This window comes from Lycorma delicatula, chromosome 1 (genome assembly GCF_047948215.1).
Source record: "Lycorma delicatula isolate Av1 chromosome 1, ASM4794821v1, whole genome shotgun sequence".
In the NCBI taxonomy this organism is placed as follows: Eukaryota; Metazoa; Arthropoda; class Insecta; order Hemiptera; family Fulgoridae; genus Lycorma; species Lycorma delicatula.
In genome coordinates this window covers 237,364,757-237,386,888 of record NC_134455.1, presented here as the reverse complement: position 1 = coordinate 237,386,888, position 22,132 = coordinate 237,364,757, and the positions used below count along the sequence as shown (strand labels likewise).

General features: G+C 31.3%; 1 protein-coding gene across 3 annotated transcripts in view; it reads left to right on the top strand.

The window, feature by feature from the left end:
* The first annotated feature begins 19,967 nt into the window (after nucleotides 1-19,967).
* rept (RuvB-like helicase 2 rept) overlaps nucleotides 19,968-22,132 on the top strand; it is a 390,162-nt gene continuing 387,997 nt past the window's right edge. For 2 of the 3 annotated variants that reach the window (XM_075374509.1, XM_075374518.1), the window contains exon 1: nucleotides 19,980-20,385. In XM_075374509.1, coding sequence (XP_075230624.1) covers nucleotides 20,248-20,385 — 138 coding nt within the window. In that variant the 5' untranslated portion in view covers nucleotides 19,980-20,247. Of the gene's footprint in view, nucleotides 20,386-22,132 lie in introns of all 3 variants that reach the window. The other variant, XM_075374532.1, reaches the window with a different exon arrangement.

Here is a 22,132-nt window from a genome sequence, read left to right as displayed (position 1 = left end):
TTATATGTCATCATTTTTCTAGTTAACATGGTTCTTTTATAATTTTGTTTATTTTTTTAAAAAATTTAAGTTTTTTTGAAGCTTGGGGGTGACATTTTTTGGGTTTGCCTTTGGTGCAAAACCTAGGTACCAAACCTTTGGGTTTGCCTAGGGCTGACCCTGGTACTAGGAAAAAGAGATGAAAATGTAATACACCTTGTTCGTATAGTATTGATTACTCATGTTCATACATACTTACTTCATACATACTTAAACATGTAAGACATACTTAAACATGTTTGAGATATCCTGGTGAATGTGTAATAATCTTTTTTTCTGCTGAATATTCTTTAAACAGAAATTTATCAAAAAAAGGAATTTTTCATAGAAATTACAATTTAGGCTGCCTTGGAAATCTAATCAAGAATAGCTTTATTTCTGGTGAATGAGAATGAATGAACTGCAATTACACCTGTAATCAACTTCATAAAATTTATACAAAAATAATATTCTTTGCTTCTCTCATCAAAACTCCTACACATTACCTACAAGAGGTGCTCCTGCTAAGATAAGCATCCAAAAGGAGACTGAGTATCCAGTCCCAACAAAATACTGAGTAAGTGAGCTGGTTTTTGGAGAGTGCTTGGGATTGTATCTTCAGATCAATTCCACAACTGAAAACTGAAAGAAATTTTTGGCTATTTGAGGAAGTAATTTTATTTATTAACAGAAGAAGTGAAGTTTTCTCCATTAAGGAATCATGACCCAGCGTAGTGGCCATGAAGAGATATCTTAATTAAATGCTCAGGGTAAGATTTGATTCTGAAAATAAGATTAAGGAAGGAGGTTGAACAGCAATTAAAACAGCAATGCAAATTTAGACTGATGCAAGCACTTGGATCCTAATTTTATCTTAATCCTTAATGTGTAAGGTTGAGTGTAAGACTGAAAATGCAAAGAAAGTATACATGCATGTTCTAGATCTGAAAAAAAGATTTCATCACATACTATGAATAAGCTATGATTTCATTTTGAAAAAGAATATCAAAGACCTTTAGTTTACAGAATACAAAGCTTCTACAAAATCTATCAGAACTAAAAATCTGTCCATATAAGTATATTTAATATTTCTTTTTTAAATTCCTAACAATTATTAGAGGAATGATTGTTATAGAGTTTTTTCTTACTTTTTATATTTCTTGTTGATATTAAACCTTGAAAAAATACAACTGTTCCAATGAGACTTGGATATTAGAGACTGCAGACAGTAAATTTTTCTGAATTTGGTTTTGCAGATGATTTAACCTTCTTGGACAATAACCAAAATTTGCTAAAATTTAAAAAATCAGAAAAATTTTGATGTTTTGGTGTAGAGTTATGGTTGAAGGGAAATATGGTCCCAAGTTTAAAAAAAATTCAACTTACAATAATGTGTAGATTGCAAATAAATGCAAGAACTTTTCTAAGAACTATACAGTTCCATTCCATTAATCTATATCTGCACCCAATAGAGATGAAATAGCTGGAAAGAATAGAGAGAAAGACAAGGCAAGAACGTACATGAAAGGTACTGATAGAACAACATTGAAAGATAAACTGGTATTCAATTTATTAAAGGAGGTTGGATAAGATGTTTTGGCTGTGTTAGTAGAATGGAAGAAGAGTGATATGGATTAATGGAGTGCAGATGTTTGATTTTGGCTGAAACTAAAGAAAAGACACAAAATAGTTAATCGTGTTTATTTTCTGAAGCCACGGATCACTTGGGAAAAGATGACATGAATAATTGTATAATTAGCATCGATTGTAATATTCTGTTTTTAAATCACAACCGTGCTTTTTGGAATTAAAATGAATTACACAATTTTTGTAGAAGGTTAAATTCTATAAACCCAATATTTTCAACAACATTTCAAAACTACTGACCACAAGAATACCTAGATACCGTTTCCCAATGTATATACAGCAAAAAATGGTGAATACAACTTAGTAGTTTTCATTTAATATTTTCTTTGATATCTGTCATCTATCATCGTTGGTAATTAAAACAAAAAAACAATTTGGTATTATGATGTCATAATCAAAAATTGATGTACTGCTGTTGTTTCCAAAATGAGGAAGTGCATAATAAATGTCGAAATTTTATAAGAAAAATTCATGAAGTTCAGTCAGCTGATGATTTAAACCAATTGACCTCTTCCAATCTTCCTAATAGAATTATCTGAAAAATCAACATTAAAATTACTATTTAACAATAATTTTGAAATTCTAAAGGCTAATTTAACATTTTTCAGAATTTTTTTTCAGAAAATTGTTAAAATCACAATGGGTGATTAATAAAACAAGAAGATTTATAACATCATTTAAGTTGCACTGCAGCAGCTTTATATGAAACTATTTCAGTAATAATGCAAATTTTTGTCAGATAGAACACCCACTAATAACTTGTAAACCAACGAATATTGTCCCACCATCTCATTGATCCCAAACCTATGTTAGATATAAAAGTCTTTTCTGTTTTTTAATATACTCCTCAGTCATCAAATTAAGAGGTCTTAAACTTCAAGTATTACTTTGCTGTGGCAAAGTCTTCTAAACATAAATGTTCCAAACTGCTATCAATAGATACATGATTACTACAAACTGTTAATTCTCTTTTCTTTAACCTAGAAATCATTGTTGTCAGTGATCATTGTGTATCAGTTATATTTACTTGTTATCTTTGGTTATTTACACTACTGCTGTTTCATAAAATAATTAATTTTATGTAGACTATATAACACTTCTCTTTTTTAATTATAATTTTTACTGTGTCCTTCCATACAAGTGGTTGCTCTTTGTTTCTGTGAAGTATCAGACCAACCATTACATATATACATTACTATATAATGTATACTAATAAGTTGTGATTTGAATAAAGTTTTTTTTATTTATTAGTTTAAGAACTACGATTTCCCTAAATGCACCTCTGAACCGCATGAAGAACATTCTTCTTTTTACCAGTTGGATCTATTACTTTGACTGAGTCACTATTTTTTCATTTGTTTTCTAGAATTGATGAATACTCTTTTCCTGACACATAAGAAAATCAATAATATTTTACAAACACCGTCTGTTAATTATTACAACTTAAATCGCTCAGTCCTCTAGTTACCTTATAATCTTTGTCTCTAGTGTGATCTGATCGCATCAGATGGTCAGATTACTCTAACCCCTCCCTCTTTAACTCTGCCATACCCAGATTCACTTCATCTTGTCAATTGTTTCCAAACTTTTTAAACCGGTAGTGTAAAATTTTCTAATCCTGTTAAATAATTACTTTTTTTAGAGATACAATATCAACTGTAAAGAAGGTGGTGACAGATTTTGAGGAAGATTATTTTCATAGTCATAGATTAAGAAAAGTAAGTGATCAAGGGAACAAGGCCAAGGAAGAGCAAGGTAATAAAAAATACTAACATTTATTATAAAATAACAGAAAAATCAGTATCAAGAAAAAATGTTACAAGGTAATCTTCACAATATCCTGCAGTTATATAAACATTAACTAATGTTGAGATTGAAAATAAATGTATGTTTACATACATTTATACATACGCTTTACATACGCTAAATAAGTGTAAGAAAAAAAGTTTTTTCACCCAGCATAATACGGCTTAAACCAAGGATATGTCACATCCATAATCGTTTTATTTATAATATTTTGAGTATCTAGAGAAATAATAACTATAATAAATAATATTAGGGAAACAACTGTAAAAGCGAATGAAACTTAGGAAAAAATTGAATTTTCTTTTGATATTTCATCATCAAAATCAGGTTGTCTCTTCTGTAAATACCGTAAGTAAAATATAAATACCATTTTATTTTTTCGTAATTTTGTATTGCTAGTCTTATTTATAAATAATTTGAAGTTTAGTTCGTAAACTGTTAAGAATCCCGAATTTTTTTTTCATTTATGCGTTCGCTCAGAAATGAAGCAAAGCTTCATTATCTCAGTTTTTTTTTTATTAATATGTTTGGTCACTATCTCGATTTGTCTCTGTCTTCCTGTTTGTGCATGAACGGAAAAAGCCGATTGCAACGAAATTCACAGGATGTAATGTATCAAACAAGTAGCTCTCCTGATTGAAATCTTAGCAATTTATCTTAAAATTCAAAATGTGACGAAGTCCTCCTCTTAAAAAAAATATGTTGTTGACAATTACTTCATCAGCGTTACCTTTCAAAGAAAATTATAGAAACAAAAACTAAACTCCTTATGATGTGCTACAATTATTACAGGTTGTTTTTTTAACAAGGTTCCGACGATCACTTTCTGCGGAAACGTATTTTCTGATTTACTGGCTGGGGATACAGCAGTCAAACCTACTCAAATGATTAATAATAAAACGGATAAAGTCAGACGAAGTTTTTACGAACAATTTTTGAAACGTCGTGTTAACACTTCACCTCTATTTGATAAATCTGATTTTTAAAATAATATTCTCAGGTTACTTTTTACTAAAGAATTTCAAAAAAGTAAATACCATTTTATAAGCTATATTTTTTCGTTTCGAGCAGGCGGTTCCGATTTTCTTTGGAAAACTATTTTCGATGATTAACTAGAAAGAGAATGCATTTTATTCATACAATTTTAAGTAGTGAATTTGGGTTGATAGAATTTTCATCGACTTTGATAAGAAACTATTTTAAATTTCAAACGGAGCTCAATGATATTTTGAACGATATTACGTGAATACCTACCTGAAAATCATCTATTTTATTAAATAATTATTGGAAAAATAATTAATTCGAATAAGATTTGTAATAATATTCATTCGAAATATTTTTGGCCGAAGGACGTCTATTGAGTAATGAGGTAAGAACTGGTTCCCAATGGAACACTTCATAATAACTGTTTGTACAAGTCTGACTAGAAGAAAAATTTCAACTTACAAAATGTATTTTTGTAATTACGAAATTGTATATCCTAGATCTAAAAATAAATCAGTGGTACAGCAGAAATGCAGATGTAAATATTTATGCGGTTTAAATTTATGAAGGAATAAGAAAAAGCGATGCAACTGTTGCGTATTGGTGTTTGAAACTCGTTTACCTTCCTCACAGCAAGTCTCAACAGGCCTGGTTAGGCGCGATCCCAGTAAACCGATTAATCAAAGAAACAAGGGTACCGCCGCATAAACACATAGGCGATGTATGTGTACATACAAACCAACATATTTAAAGAAACACAGTTGCTAGCTAGTTATCTTGTTTTTAACTCCTTTACATGTTGCTTCCAAGTGACCATGAACTATGCCGGACAGTTTCTTTAAGAAACAGTTTACAACACCGGTATAAGAAATGTAGGATGAAATAAAATTTATTTTAAAAGTAGATTGATCATAATCTAAGCTTTACATTAATTTATCATTTAAGTTAAAACTATAACCAAAATAATAAAGCTAAAATATAAGCAAAATAAATACAGTTAAATTACCCACAAATTACCTAATAAAAAGTAACAAGGTCTACCGCTTCATAGCAAAAATAATTTAGTTCACGAATTTCGATTCATGGGTACACATTACTCAGGTTCCAGTGAGAAAATTTGGTATTAGAACACGTAACGAAATCGTCTTAATCAGCTTTTTGTTGTCTCGTGGTTGCCACATTTAGAAATAGAAGGAAAGATAAGTATTGTGACAAAGTTGTAAGTAAATTTTTAAAGTTGTAACATTCTTTTGTGGAAATACAAAAAGTTGGATAAAAGTAATGAAATTAAGAAATATTCTTTGTCGGAAAAGAAATGAGTTTTAGATTTTAAAATGAGTGCTAAAAATATTTCTAAAGAAAATACAAACTAACTTTTATTTCAGTTTTCGGAAAGAAAAAGTTAGTCAGTTTTATGTTTGAAATATAAAAAAAATTGGATGGTCGTGGAAATAATCAAGTAATTTCATTGTTACAACAAATCTTTATCGATTCACTATTACAGTACAGCCTAAAAAAATCAATCATAAACAGAAAAGATGCTTTTGGAGTCCAGTTAATGAATGCAGCTATTTACCTAATAAAAAGTAACAAGGTCTACCGCTTCATAGCAAAAATAATTTAGTTCACTTAACATATAAATGATGGGAGGTTAAAGATTCTTTTTAGTACATTCATTTAAATTTTTCAATTTCTATTTTTTACACATTTTATTGTCTTTTTTTAAATGTGCTGCAGTGTGTTTTGTTAACCTTTTTATTTTATTCATAGTACACGTTTTACATTTTATTTACTTCCTGGTGCGTATAAGTTATCAAAATGGCTTCACTAAAAAAATTGATAACACCAATATATCTATATCTACAGCCTTGAGGCATTTTTATCGAAATCGACCAAAGTTCTTTAACATTTTTGTATTAATCGAAAATAATTTTTTCCACTGAAGAAATAATTTTGATTAAATACGAGTAAGTATTAATTTATATACGTAGATTGTTATTTTTATTACATTTTATGATTTGATATAAGAATTTAGAATTAGCTAGTCATTTTTGAATATTTTTAATAGAAGTGATTCCCAATAATTAATAATAAAAATAAAAAAATGTGATAAATTTATTACACGAATTTATGAAATAAATAAGGATTAATCTACATATTCTTATCTCATAAAGTTCATGGAGTACATCAACTTTACGAGATTACGTAAAACGTTATTAAGTGTTCTCTCATGGTCGTTTGAAAAAATTAATTTTATAGTTCACAAATAAGATTGAAGAATATTAAAAAAAATTTAAGAGATTTATTCTTGAAAACTGTTTTTGAAAATTAAATAATAAATTAAATTAAATTTTTCACCGACAATACTCCTTGTCTAATTTGTGTCAACGACCGTTTTGTACTGATAGTTTCGCACGTTTTAACACACTGATCTTATGGTTGTAAAACTTCTTGCTTCTTACAATGATATCAGAAAATTTAATTTTATATATTAAAGATTTTTACGAAGTACTAAATTCTATTCTCAATTTATTTTTACCGATACGTTTAACTCAGTAAGGACTGATTATTATATCGACAAAAAATGTTGACGATAAAACATTTAAGAAAATCTAAATTTTCAATTACAGAAAATTTATTGGTAGGTGCTTTGTACATTAGCAAAATATAGAATTACTGATTTTAGATAATTTCAATGTCTAAGAAGTCATTTTTTAGTAATAATGAGAAATATTTTTTCTTTAATTTGTGGTAAGTGTTAAATGAAGTCTAAACGGAGAATTTTTGTTCAGCGTATATCCTGTCAAAAGTAAACTCATAAAATAGTGTTATGATGAATATTTTTTGAAAGAATTTTTGTGGTCATTTTGTGGTGTGTGGTTTTCAAATAAGAAAGACGTACCATATATATTATCCTTTCACTGTAGCTTACGTACATTTATCCCTTCAAATTAAATAAAATTTAATATTCTGATTCTCGTAAATCTGAAATACGTAAATAAAGGACGACAGGCTCTGATTTTGACTAGACTATCATGTTACCCGGATTGGTTCGATACCGGTGTCACGTTTCAGAATGTAGATGAGTAGAATTTCAATGATAGCACTCTCAATGGAACTGTCATACCTTGTTCAGTAAGCAGGTGGAGCAGACAGTTGCACCTGAAGAAGTGTTAGCCTTGTCTGATGCCTACACTAGACCGGAGGTAATGTTTGTTCCCTGTGATAACCCGTTGTTGGCGGTAAAACATTTTTGAATGAGAACGACATCTTGTTCAATGACCTACAGAAAAATGTGGTCAACAGACGAATAGTCTGCGCCCAAACCAAGTGTGTTACGTTGTTTTAGCCCTGTTCGGTAACCGTGGATAAATTAGGTTTATTATTACCGGTCGATGTATTCAAAAGTACATTGAAGATTACCGTATTTCAATCCTATGATTACAACTTCTTTCAGTAAACGCCATCGGCGAAGGTACAAGCCGTTTTTCTGTCGTTCCGTACAGTTATACGCTTGAGAACGGAGACAGATCGGTTGACATGTTTAGAGAGAACAGATACTCACTAAAGGTACTGACCAGCCTACCTCTCGCTATACGATAATGATAATGATGATGATAATCGGAAGGCTATCAAACGCTACGTTTCTCCGGTTTGCGTTACAGTGATGTATAATGTATTTTTTACAAGTGAGGCATCAATAAACAAGAAACAAGGTTAGGATTATCGCCGCTACCAGAACAAGTGGAACAACTTTTCTGTTGCCTATACAAAATAAAAAGCGAATTACGTGGCTAAACAGATGAATTAGTTATTTAACTTTTTTTTTGGGGTCATAAAAATCTTCTTCTGGTTAAACACAGACTATTTATCAGTAGTGTTACACTAATATTTTATTGTAACACTTTTTATTACTTTACTTCTCCGAATACTTATTTACATCGCTTTAAACACTCCTGAATAAAGCGGTTATAATGATGAATAATTTCTGAGATAATGTTAAGTAGATCTGAGTATGTGTATGTGAGATTCCTGACCCGGTTTTCAGATTTCAGATGACCCGTGTGGTGAACGACGAGTTCCGGGTTAATGCTACCGGGGCGGGTACTGGGGTGTGTTGTTTCATAGGGTGAGTTTTTTTAGTGAGTCCCAATCTCTGACGGAAACCTAACACACCCACCCAGTAGTACAGGCTGCTGGGCATCTGGACGCAGATTTATCCTCCTCCTGCGCAAAAAAAAAAGATCTGAGTATGCGTATGAATATGAATATGTGTGCAGTTGTTACGAGGCTAACGTTGTGATGTCGGTGATGACTACGAGAAGTTGTAGACTACATAGGGAATAGGGTGTCGTTAGAATATTATTCGTAAAGTAAATTTGAGATTGTTACATTCAGAGCAACAAAAACAGAAGACAAAAATTGTTTTTAATACCATAATGTTTAATCGTGTGCCAAAATAAGGATTAGTAAAGTAGATATTATTATGTAGATTTCTCCTATTGAAATTTTGGTTTTGAAAATAAAATGAAAATGTCATTTAATAGATTTCTTAACTTAACAAAAAGTGAATTCGATCAGAGAATGATAAATAAGCAACTAATGATTGTGGTTTCCATCAAGTAAAGCGGGGTCATCTATTCTTAAAACGATTCAGAAGTTACGTCCAGTTTGTTTCATAAACTTAGGAGATAAAAAAAATATACATTTACAACGTTAAGCGCATAACAAGAATTATCGATCTGGTTATTAAAGTGAAATAAATTTAAGCTTAATAAAAAAACTTTTTTGCATATTTATACATCAAAATCCTTTCCTCATCAAATTCCCATATACCATATCACCGTGTTTATTCGGTTAATTAATCATGAAAAAAAAAACGATGAAATAAATATTAGCTAAACAGATTACTTTAATCTGTTTAAATCACGATATAAATATCATGAGATTAGCAGAAAAAAAAGATTGAATCGAATCTATTACGACAGCAGATTTTTTACGATACTGACTTTTTCGTTGAAAATTTTCCGTTATAAAAATCTTTAGTACAGTAAACAGAGAACAAATATTAACATTTTCAATTATTCCTTAAACATACTTACTATCCGCTAAGTAATTAATTAGGATCTTAATCATGACAGCCGACGGATTAAGAGAACTTTCTTTTAAAAAAATGAAAAAAAAAAATTACTTTTGTTAGAAATTAAAAAATGACAGATTTTGAAAACGAGTTTTCAAAATGGCAAACTCGCAGAGACCGATAAGCAGATCGACGCATTTTAACAACCAATTTTAAATCGATAAATCCGATAAAAGCGTAGGTCCAGCGAAATCTGAAAATCATTTTCTATCACCTAAGGCAGAGAGCTTTTTCAATTTATTTTTACAAGTTTAAACAAGTAAAATTTTTTAAACATTAATTTAAATATAACACAATAGATTTAATTAATACTCTTCTTCATTAATACGATATGATGAGAAAGAGTTTAAACTTTTTGTCTTCGGTATCTTTTTCCTTATTGAAATGATAGTGAACAATTTTAATTCTTGTTTTAACTGAATCTTAACGTGAAATGTCTCATAAAATTAAAGAAACTTTTCCGGTTACAGAGGCTGTACTTAAACTTTTATTAATATTTATAGAGTAAATTAATATTAAACAAAAGTAATAATAATAAAACATTTCTTCATAGAGTTTTGATTGCTATTCAAAATATCTATACCAGATGATTGAGAACCTATTTAACTGTGCTTTCTTCTTCGTATTATTATTATTTTACAGCTGTAATGTAACAGATTACTCAAATACAGATAAAATATAGTACATTTTATTTGTTTATTGTGTCTACTTTGAACCCTCGCTGGCACATAAATTTCGACGTAAAATTATCTTATAAATTATGTTAACAAGAGTAAAAATTCTATTATTCCAATATTCAAATTTTCATATTTTACCTTTGGAAACAGGCAGAAAAGCTTTCAGTAGTGTTTTAACTTTCCTATATCTGTACGCAGCTACATTTACATTTGCTAGCAGTTATTAATTGAAAATTTATCTACAAACAAAAATTTCAGTGTAAAAAAATAAAATACTCCTTATAATAATAGAAATTCGTACACTCATCTCAGTCCTGTGTTTAGGGATGCTCTGTCTTAAGAGGTGAAAACAAGTCGTTAAAAATACTTCCAGCGATAACATTTTTTTAGACTGTTTGAACGAGAAATTATTTGCTAATACAGTTTTAAAGTTTACCTCCATTCCATTGCGAAACAGGCTAAAAAATATTATGAAAGTTGAAAACGAACTGTCATAATACTTCATGAAAGAAATCGAAAATGTTCAATTAATAAAAAAACTTTAAAAATTAAACGAATTCATACTTCTAGTTTCAGGAGGAAGATTTATTATCTTGTAACCCTTTAATTGTTTTTGAAAATTGTTCCCATCCTAATAAAACTCATTTAGAGAAAAATTATTTTAAAAGTTTGTAAGTGGATCGGTTGAAACCGTCAAAACGTTTATGAGGAAACAAACTTTTCAGAAAGGTCTTTTTTAAACGTTTTAATCTGTTTTATTTTACTTATTTGATTTGATCCGTATGACATTCTGAAAGCCGCTAGATATTCATCTATTGCAGTTTTTTTATTCAGGGCCTATAATTAGGTGCGTCCCTTTTTAGTGTAATGAACGTATTTTTAGATTAATACATCCATTAATCGGCAGGCAAGAATGTGTTAAATAGCACCCAACAACAGAATGGTAAAAATAATAAGTAAATAAAAAAGGAAAATCATAAATTGTTTTCATACAAACACATTGTTTTATATAACACAACTAAAAAAAAGGGTCGATTATAATCATTTCCTTTCAATATAGAGTTCTACACCAAATTTAACGACGTAGCTTTTTTCCTGTTTAGCCTCCGGAACCACCATCAGAATTACTACAGAGGTTATGTATGAGTTTAAATGAAGTGTAGTCTTTTACAGTTTCAGGTCGACCATTCCTGAGATGTGTGGTTAATTGAAACCCAACCACCAAAGAACACCGGTATCCACGATCTAGTATTCAAATCCGTATAAAAGTAACTGTTTTTACTAGAATTTGAACCTTAGAATTCTTGACATCGAAATCAGCTGATCTGCGAAGATGCGTCACCACTAGACCAACCCGGTGGGTAATGACTGTAGCTTAATTCGATGTAAGCAAAACAGACGCTGTTACTGTTTACCTATCCCCGCCAAACACACACACACACACACACACACAAAATCTCTCTCTCTCTCTCTCTCTCTCTCTCTCTTATAAAATTTGTTTTTGAAACTTAAGTTTATTTTTATTTGGATGCAAACACGCAAAAATTACAAAAACCCCCGAAGAGAAGATTTAATTAATATCTTGACCAGTACTATCTCTATGTTGTTTACTTTAACAACCGGGAAAGTAAAAATTTAATGATCTCTAAGAGGGCTGAGCCTCCAGCTCCCTTTAATTAACAAAAAATTGAAATATTGTTATAAAATCTTTAATTGAATTCAATAAAATTGCTATTTCCTTACCTTTCTTTTGTTTAAAGAGCGTACTCTACAATTGCACTAAGAAACACTATAATGCTGAAAAATGTCAAATAACTTCATATACAAGACTCTCTCATCTCATTTCTGTCACAAGTGATTTAATTATTGGACCTCTTAATAAATTCAATGTTGTTGAAGAAGAGTCTTAGTCGGTGGAGGATTTCATACCTCCCTTAGACTTCGATAAGTTGACAAAGATTAGAAGAAAAATATTCAGATTTTTTTTTAAGAGTAATCCTACTGCCGATGTCAAGTTCTAAATTAAATGATATCAAAGCGATCCCACTCCTTCTTGCCCACCCCCGCTGTTACATTCTGTTTATGAAAACGTAAAGTGTCTCGCGACTAAAACAAAATTAGGGTCCTAAAATTAATATTTATTAAAACTTACTCTTAAAAATTAGTTGTTTTGTCTTTTTTTATTTTCGTTTAGCATATTTGGGTGGCTTACTGAATTGTAGCAAAGAATATTGTATAGGTATAAGTATTTTATTTATCTCACAATAGAGGAACAAATGTTATCAAAGCTTGCAGGAGCAGATAATCTAAACCATGATTGAAATATATCCTAGTTTAACGTGGGCTGTTTCCTTTTCGATAACCTATTTATTATCATTACTTTCTTAATCGCTCCGGATACGGTTAGATGAAACAAATTAAAAGGCTATAAATCAAAGCATATACGATTCCTAATAACAACTATAGTGAAATTTATACGCTGAAAATTTAAAAGCAAAAAAAGATTCCTTGAAATTTTATGAATATATTTTAACAAACTGTCGAATGAAAAGAAATAATAATAAAAAAGAAAAGTCAAGAAAATATTTTATTATTTTTTTAAAATTTTATAAAGAGACTGTTCTCCTGCGACAATAGAGATTAAAGATCGTATTTGGAATTTTCTTGATCTAATAAATTATTTTGTTGCGAAAATAGATAATATTTATTACTATATGTATAACTGTATATATATATAACTATATCTATTACTACATGACTGTTCTCGGGGTCTGGAGCTGCTTTCCGGCAGCTGGAAGGTGGCTTTGGTGAGGGTGGTCTTAAAACCTGGAAAGGATCCTAGTGAGGTCAGCAGTTATCGGCCCATCAGCCTCTTGCCGGTCCTCGGCAAGTTGCTGGAAAGGCTGGTTGTGGAAAGGCTCTGGGAAAACATCGATATGAACAGTTTTTTAAATCGAGGCCAATATGGCTTCATGAAAGGGGTTGGCACCGAAGATTGCATCTTAAATGCTCTTGCCGAGGTGGAAAGCGCCGACTGCAAATACGTTTTGGCAATTTTTATTGACATAGAGGCAGCATTTCTTTTCTTGTGCTGGAGTTCTGTCCTCTATGAATTGGAACGCCGCAATGTTCCCGAAGCCCTGCAGGCCGTGGTAAGAGACTATTTGTGTAACCGCACGGCTCTGTTTAAGGATGCGCATCTAGTTGTGGAAAAATCCGTCACCAGGGGAAGCCCGCAGGGTTCCGTTCTCGGTCCCCTGCTGTGGAACCTGGTGTTTGATGGATTTCTGGGGTTGACATTTTCAGAAGGGGTCACGGCCCAGACTTTCGCCGATGACTGTCTCCTTTTAGTTCGTAGTAATTCACGACCGCAGCTAGAGAATAGGGCGCAGGCGGCTTTGTCAACCGCCGAGGGCTGGATGGACTTGCAAAATTTAAAGATTTCTGTGCCCAAGAGGAAGTTTATGCTTCTGAAGGGTACAGACAAATTATCAAGCAGTCGTAACCCCTACATTAAGTATAAAGTTTGTATAATCAGCCGAGTAAGGGTTCATAAGTACCTAGGTGTTTTGTTTGATGACAAGTTGCTTTTTAGTAACCACATTAAGCAAGTTGCGGCAAACGCCGTCTCGGTGATGCACAAACTTAGAAGGATTGCTCGGAAGGATTACGGGCTGTCGGGCCGTCAAGTGTACTTGGTGTATCGAGGTGTCTTCGAGAGCATGATCGCATACGCGACGTCAATTTGGGCGCATAGGTTGGATAGAAATAGACCACTGCTTCAAAATTTAAGGAGTGCCCAGCGCAGAGCATTGATAGTATGCACTGGTGTTTTTAAAACAACCTCCTACGAGGCTACCACCGTATTGGGAAAGGCACTCCCAATCGATTTAGTGGTGAAAGTTCTATGGAGCCTCGCGATGGAGGCATGACAGCTTGAATGCCACACCACGACTAAGGGAAGATCCTTGTATAGGTTTACTCAGGATTTGGGGAGATGGTATGCCTCGAATTCATTTTTAAGGGCAGCGGGTGCCCAAGTGCTCACCAACCATGTGGATTTGAAGCAATATCTGTTTAGGTTTCGCCTAGCGGCTGATGAGTTGTGCGTCTGCAGGGAGGTCCAGTCGAACGAGAATATGATGTTCGACTGCCCTGCTCTTAGGGGGGCCAAAGACCGGGCCACCCTGGAACTTAGAGGTCAGGGGGAAAACTGGCCGCTCATAAACGGCGAGTCAGTGTGGTGAGAGCCGCATTATCGGACCGTGAGTTGTCACGAGTTGTCCGTGAGTTGTCGGGAGTTCCTCGATGAGGTTGCGAAGTTCAACCGCCATCGCTAGAGTTTTTTAATTAATCTGGGTTATACTGATTCCTATAGCGCCGCTGTGGGAAGTTTTTCCTGAGATAATGGCTGGGCACCAGCCAGATACAAGCTCCAAGCGCTTTAAATGGTGGACAGGCACTAGCTGGCATACAGCGACCGAGGCGTGGCAGCCTAAATTGCTGTCTTTTATTTTATTAACGTTAATGACTTTTAGTAATTAGTAAAAAGGGGTGCTCCTCCGCGATCTAGATTTAGTTTGACAAATGAGTGGTTGGGACACATAAGCGGGTGGTGAATAGCATCTTGCTTAATCCGCTCGCGCTGATAGGTAACGAGGTCGCTGAACTGTTTTAGAGGCACAGTAGCCGTATCTTGGCACTGACATTTGGTCTATGCTCTAGGGCGACCGAATGGGGAGGTGGCGGGAGAAATGCCAGTTAACCAATATGTATAAATGTTAGTAACGTAGAGAACATATCTGCGTATAGCCAGACGCTGCCACTAAGAGAGTAGTTGAAATACATTTTAATAGAAGATCAAATAATCTTATTTTGTAAGATAATTTGATTGAAAATATTATTACGATTACTATTATTATAATGTATGTCTCCGTAGCGAAGTAGTAGTGTCCTGCCTTTCATCCAGAGGGTCGGGGTTCGAATACCGGCCAGGCGTGTGGCAATTTTTAAACTCTACAGAAATTCATTATTATTAATTGGTAGATACTATAAAGCGATCAGCCTTGTTGTTGTTGTAAAAGTAAATAAATAATAATGCTTGTTTTGATGATTTTTGTTTATATTTATTTTTCACTGCAAAACACTAAGTCTTTCTATGGCATTTTCTCCGAGGTTGTTTCATTTCAGGTTTCCAATAATCTTATTTCTCCGGATGCTTATCGGTGAGCTATAAGGGCAGTGTGGGCAATTAAAATACATAAAAAAGTATGGATTAAATACCATAATATCTGACGTGAAACAAATACCTACAATAGATTAATGTACAAAATTTTCAGTGTCTGAGGGACTGCAGAGAATCAATCTTTCAGTAATTGTTTCATTAAATTGGAAAAGAGTCGAAGGATGGCTATACCTCAAAATATAACACATTGAAAAATTTGATCTTTACAAAACGGATAATTTTCCCTCTTCCTTAAGACCTTCATCCTTAAGACCTACCTACTTTTCTTTTTTTTCTGTTTAGTCTCCGGGAATTACCGTTCAGGTATTACTTCACAGGATGAATGAGTAGAGAGGAAAAAAAAAGGATGAATGAGGATGATATGTATGAGTGTAAATGAAGTGTAGTCTTGTACAGTCTCAGTTCGACCATTTCTGAGATGTGTGGTTAATTGAAACCCAACCGCCAAAGAACACGATCTAGTATTGAAATTTCTATAAAATAACTGTCTTTACCAGGACTTGAACGCTGGATCTCTCGACTTCCAGATCAGCTGATATGGGAAGTCGCGTTCACCACTAGACAAACCCGGTGGGTTCAGACCTATCTACTGTCATGCTACCAACATGCGTACATGCCCGCCCATAAAAAATATACGAAAAATGATAGGCGATGAGAAACTATATCGTTACAGATTACATAGAAATATGATAAAAAATAAAAACTTAAATGGAATTCCAGATAAATAATTTTGAACAAATGAAATACTAAATCACTTCTTTAACATTTATTAAACGTGTAATGAAGTCGTCTGTCACTAAATAATAACAAAAATTCAGCCCGGTGAAGTTTTTCAGGAGGATGGAACCCTTAAAGTAATAATATACATGGTTTTTTTTTTCTTAATGGGAGCCTAATCACTAATAAATAAATATATCATTACGTATTGAACAGAAGGTACCTACAGGATCTAAGAAAACAAGCGTATTTACTTGTTGACAGCTTGTCAGCATAGTTGGGACAGATAAATGGCCGAGCTTTAGTAATAGTACATCACTTCTGACTCGGCTGGAATCAAATCTTAATTCTGGACAATTAATCTTAATAGCTATCTTACACTATAAAGCTTAGCGTATATTTATATTTTAGCCTAATAATTTATTTCCCAAAACATAAATTAAAAAAAAATAAATAAATAAAACATGTTAAATATCGTAATGATTTGTTTACAACCGAAAAAATTTATGAACCCAGTATAATTGTGAAAGAATTAAATACATTTTTTATCGGTAGCATTGAAGAATTAAATAAGAGTAATGACTATTAGCCTTTGTAAGAAACATTAGAATTGTAGAAGGATTTAAAAGAGGTATAACTTCACCTTACATATTGTTATACAAAATAAATTTTTAAAATTTTAGTCAGCTAATAAAAAAAAAATGATTATGGTTTGTTTAGTACAGATGTAAAATTAAGTACGTTTATAATAATTAGTTACTCGGTGCCTAACAGTGGTAATGACTCATTAATTAATGCAATGCTTTGAAGATTTCTACAATTGTGCCACTTAAAAAAATAAAATGTATGAATAAGAACGATATAATTAGACCAATAAATACTATTAATGTAACTGAAAAAATCTATGGAAATGAGTTTTCAAAACTAAACAGATCGATTCTTAAGTGAAAATAATGTGCTTGCGGATAAACAATCTATATATGAAAGGTCATAGAGAAAAGTCATTCACGTGAACCAGCATTGAAAATTGTGTGATAAATCAGTGGAAACACAATTGAGAAGGTGCAATATTTTTTTTTTGACCTGAAAAGAACTTTCGAACCTGTAAATAGAAAAATATTATTATGTGGATAAGAGTATCAGAAGTAATAAGTCAGAAATTTATGAATAGCTAATATTTAAAAAAATATTTATAAATAAATGATTAAATAGATAATAAATATTAAAGCAAAATTTCTTACATTTAAGAAATACCGAAATATTTAAGTACTGTTAATAGGTTGTTGGAGCTTTGTTCTAAAACGAATCCAAATGATACAAATATTTCTTAAAAAAATATTTAAAATTATGTTACTTTTTGACAACTCGCTAAGTTGTAACGAAGCAGAGGATATAAATGAAGCAAATGACAAAATTCAGAACTATTTAGATAATACAGAAAAGATGAATAAAAATGTTAAATACAGTTAAGTTAAACACGATAAACACAAAATAACTTAGATAAACAAATAATATAATTTAGAGATAAATATTGATACTGATAGTAGTTAAAGAGTTAAAAAATATTTCGGTGTAATGGTAGAAGAAAAGATAAAATTTACAAACGCATAGATTACACTTATAAAAAAAAATGGAAAAAAATATTTTAGTGCAGACTTTAGGAATTGATTATAAATTATTAATTTAATATAATTAATATATATATATTTTTTTTTTAAGAACATGTCGTGAGGGATTTGTAATCGATGTTGAATCGACCTTGAAAGGAGTGAAGAAAGGTAAAAAAAATTTTGTTAATGATTGCAAATTTTCCCCATTTCCGACTATACTAAACGAGATATTCACTAAAGTTTGGCTTGCAAATACTCTTCAAATAAATATCTAAAAATCATTTTCGGTTTTTTTTTAAATTTCGATTTTTTAAAGAGTGGCACAGTGTTCGGCGCGGTGGCTCAACCAATTCATCCGCTCATACTGTTACTGTATGTGATACGACTGGCTGCACCGGTTTCTTGACTAAAAAACATTAGATAAATAAATTGACCGCTACAGGAAAGGCAAGTACTATATAGCACGGACGAAGCCGCGACAAGGATGGTAGTTTATTATATGTAATTAAATAAGAGCTCAATTTATATAAAAGTAGGATAGCTACATATACCGATTTCTGTGCTTGTATTTTATTTTTATGTAATCAGGGTCAGCTGAGGAGAATTCAAAAATTACAAAACACAACTATGCGGATAATTTTAAAAATAAGTAGTATGCAAATTATAAATCTGATGATACAAACACTTTTTTTCGGTTGCGTTAAATAAGGAATAATATGATCTTTAATTTTTATAACTAAAATAAAATATTAGTTAATACCAAATTATCCTCCTGAAAATACTGAGTTTGTCACATGTAATAATAAACAAGTAGTTGTGCTGATGAAAAAATACATTAATCTGGGAAGTCTACAACTCACAATTCATTGTTCTATAAAACTTTTAGAATGTCTAATTATATCACAATATGGGGAGAAGAAGAAATAAAATTCTTAATTTTAAAATAAAATGCAGAAAATTTATGAAAAAGAACATTAACATAAGTAGATACAAGAATTTGTCAAAAATTATTTATAAAGTTAATTAAAATAAATATTTAATTTTAACAGTTTGTATTGGCAATAAATTTATTTCAATTCAAAATTTTAATTTAATTCAATTTAATGTAATGGTTCTATGTATAAACAGAAAACCCAGAGGTCAAAAGAAGCATCTCTCAACTACTAAATAATATAAGGATTAGAAAATGACTGTTAATGTAATATTAAAAAAATATCCTTGTAAAAAAAGAGTAATCCTTCACATCAAGGTTATGTGTACAAATCCTGTACAACAGTTTACTGATCTCCAAATTTATTTACACCCAAGAGGAAATAAAACATTGCAATAAATAATGCAAATATGATAGTAAGTACTGCAATAAATAAAGAATAAATTAACTAACTGTGATTATTACATTTTTACCTCTACTTCTTTAATGACGTTTTTGTCGAATCGAGTTTAATAGGTTTTAAGAAATAAGGATAAGAAAGAGATGAATAAATATTCTTAATACGAATTGTTTAATTTGTCGATTGATTGTGAATTAAATAAACTTTATTAAGTAAGTAGTTCATTATACTGTGTCTGTAACATTGAAATCAATACTTAATAATAGTATCAAATATTAAGTCTAGTAAAATGTCAGCTTCTTCATTAGCTTACAAGATGGTATTTTGTTTAGAATTTACTCATTAGTTGTTTAAAAATAGTTAAATAATCGGGTAAATATATTTATATTATATGTTTCTAGAAAATAAATTTCTAAAAAAAATATTTAAATTTATAACTTTAATAACAATACGTGTCACAAATATTTATTGAGATTCGGCAATACGCTTTATTTACTGTATTTATGGCTTAAATTTAATTTATTTAATTTTCCTCATGCGAGTTACGAGACCTAATTATTTATTGTAAACGCTAAAGCCGCTCATATATGTTCTATTAAACGAACACAATATAAACCGAACGAACGCACTTGACATTTTACGTTAATTTAATTAAGCCGGTTGTCGTAGTGCACTGCTATACGTTCGAATGGTTTTACATCGACACTGAAGAGATGCGCGGGAGAGGTGCGCAATAGTGTCTACTGTGACGTCGGGCTATTCCTCGGTCTGGCATCTAACAAGTAAATTCAATGCTATTTTTTTCTTTTCCTCCGCAGAGTGGGACGGGATAGCAGACTACAGGCGGCGACGCGCGACGTGTTTGGTTGTGTGTGTTGATGTGAAATATTCTGCCGGTGCTAGCATTGTAATTTTTTTTTACAAATTAGCAATTATCAAATTATTCTAAAAATCAATCTGAAATCATAACCTCAAAACCGGCTTTTAAACGTACTCGGTTTATTCTACCTCTTTCATAGTAACTGTCGGTGTAATTTGTATTTCGTTATTACTTTTTTTAAGGTATATCCAAATGGAGAACAACAATTTTAAAGAAGTTGCTGTGGTTTCGGCCAAAAGTGAATGTGACGAAAGTGAAGCGGCCCCCATCGGTATACAAAATAAGCCTCTCGGACAGACGGAAGGAGGCGGGGGTTTGCCCTTAATGCAGGTAAGATTAATCTTTTTAACATTAATTAAAGTTCTTTGTACAATATTAAATCGCTCTAATCGCAAAATTTTATTTTCATATTATTAAAACTTACTAACTGTTGAGAATATCACGATTACTTTATATGGTTATAACTAGCATATGGTCGAAATTTTCTATCGATTGACGATATTAATGTTGTAAAATTTAACGTAAACTAAGAGATAGGCATGGTTTATTCCATTGCTCCTTGAAAATTTTATATTAGCCGTACTATTTGCTTAAATTTATACTTATAGAATTACTAGCCCTCATTTAAAGGTTAGGTTTACCGATTGAATTGCATTCTACTCTCAGACTTCATCTGTATATATAATTATAACCATACGATTACAAAACTATTGAAGAAGCATATGTATCGTACTTGTCAGTTTTAGAGATTTACTGATTTTGCAGATAGAACTCTTCCAATTAGCTATTTTTTAAAAGTAACGTTAACGTTTTTTTAAATAGTTTTTATTTTACAAAAAACATAATTATTTTTAGATGTTGTAATAGTACTTTGGAAAACGTTCCTTAAGTCCTACGGAAAATATCTTTACTAAAAAATTGTTATTGGTTAATAGAGAATGATTCTTATAAATTATTATACTGGAATTAATCTATTACAATTTAAAAAGATAAAAACTTAATTTACGTTTATAGGAATGTGAGCATAAAAAAGATTTTACATGAAAATATGTTAACGTTGAAGGTCCAATCTGTTTAAGTGACTTTACTCAATAGAGATTTTTTCTTGTGATATTACCACGGTGTTAAACTTTATTTCAGTTATTTAGAAATATAATCTAAATTTATGCTATATTTATTTTATTCTGGGTTATGTTTCTTGTAGTCCTTTACGTTCTAAGAAGTGTAATTTGATTGTGCTTTTAATGTCAGCAAGTTAATGATGAATCATTACATAATTTTTAAATAATTTAATGATTTTCCTTAGTTACGAATATATTTATTTTTTGAAGCGTTTTTTGAGCCTGTACGCAATAGCGCATGGAACCTATAATTGAAGTATCCGATTTACTGACTGAGCCTCCCTTTGCGCCACGTAGTGAATTCCCTTCACTTCCTACCCATCTGTTTTAAAGTCTTCATAATTTCTAAAGTTTTTTTTTTTGCGAGATATTGGTTGTTCGCTAGAAAATCTACTTTATTAATAGTAGTAATAGTAAATATTGTGCGTTTCCCATTTTTAGAAATGTTTACTGAATTATCACTTTCCCTTTAAATGCAAGTGAGGAGTGAGAAAATAATCTCTTTTTGCAAACTATAATCTATTTTTTATTGAATTTTTTTCTCGGTCTTTGTGATGTTCTGTAATGAATATATTGCCATACGTTCTGCACTAAAACATTATTATTCTTGTTTTCAAGTAGGCGTGATCCGCTGCACTTCCCAGTCATATTTGGATTACGTTGCAGAAATATTTCAGTGCTAAACATAGATTTTGTTCTGTCAAACGTAAAGGAATATTCAGAAATTAACTGCTTTCCTTTGTTAAAAAATATATCTACCTTTTTTAATTCATGTCATATTAAAGCTATTTGTGATTAATTGTGCTCTCGAATATGGTTATCAAAGAGGTAAAAGTAAAAATTTCAAACGTAATATAGTAATCCTACCATCCGTGTTTCACGTTTATTTATTTAATATTATATACCATTATTGTTTATTATTTTTTGCTCATTTTCATTTCCTACGAATAATTTCT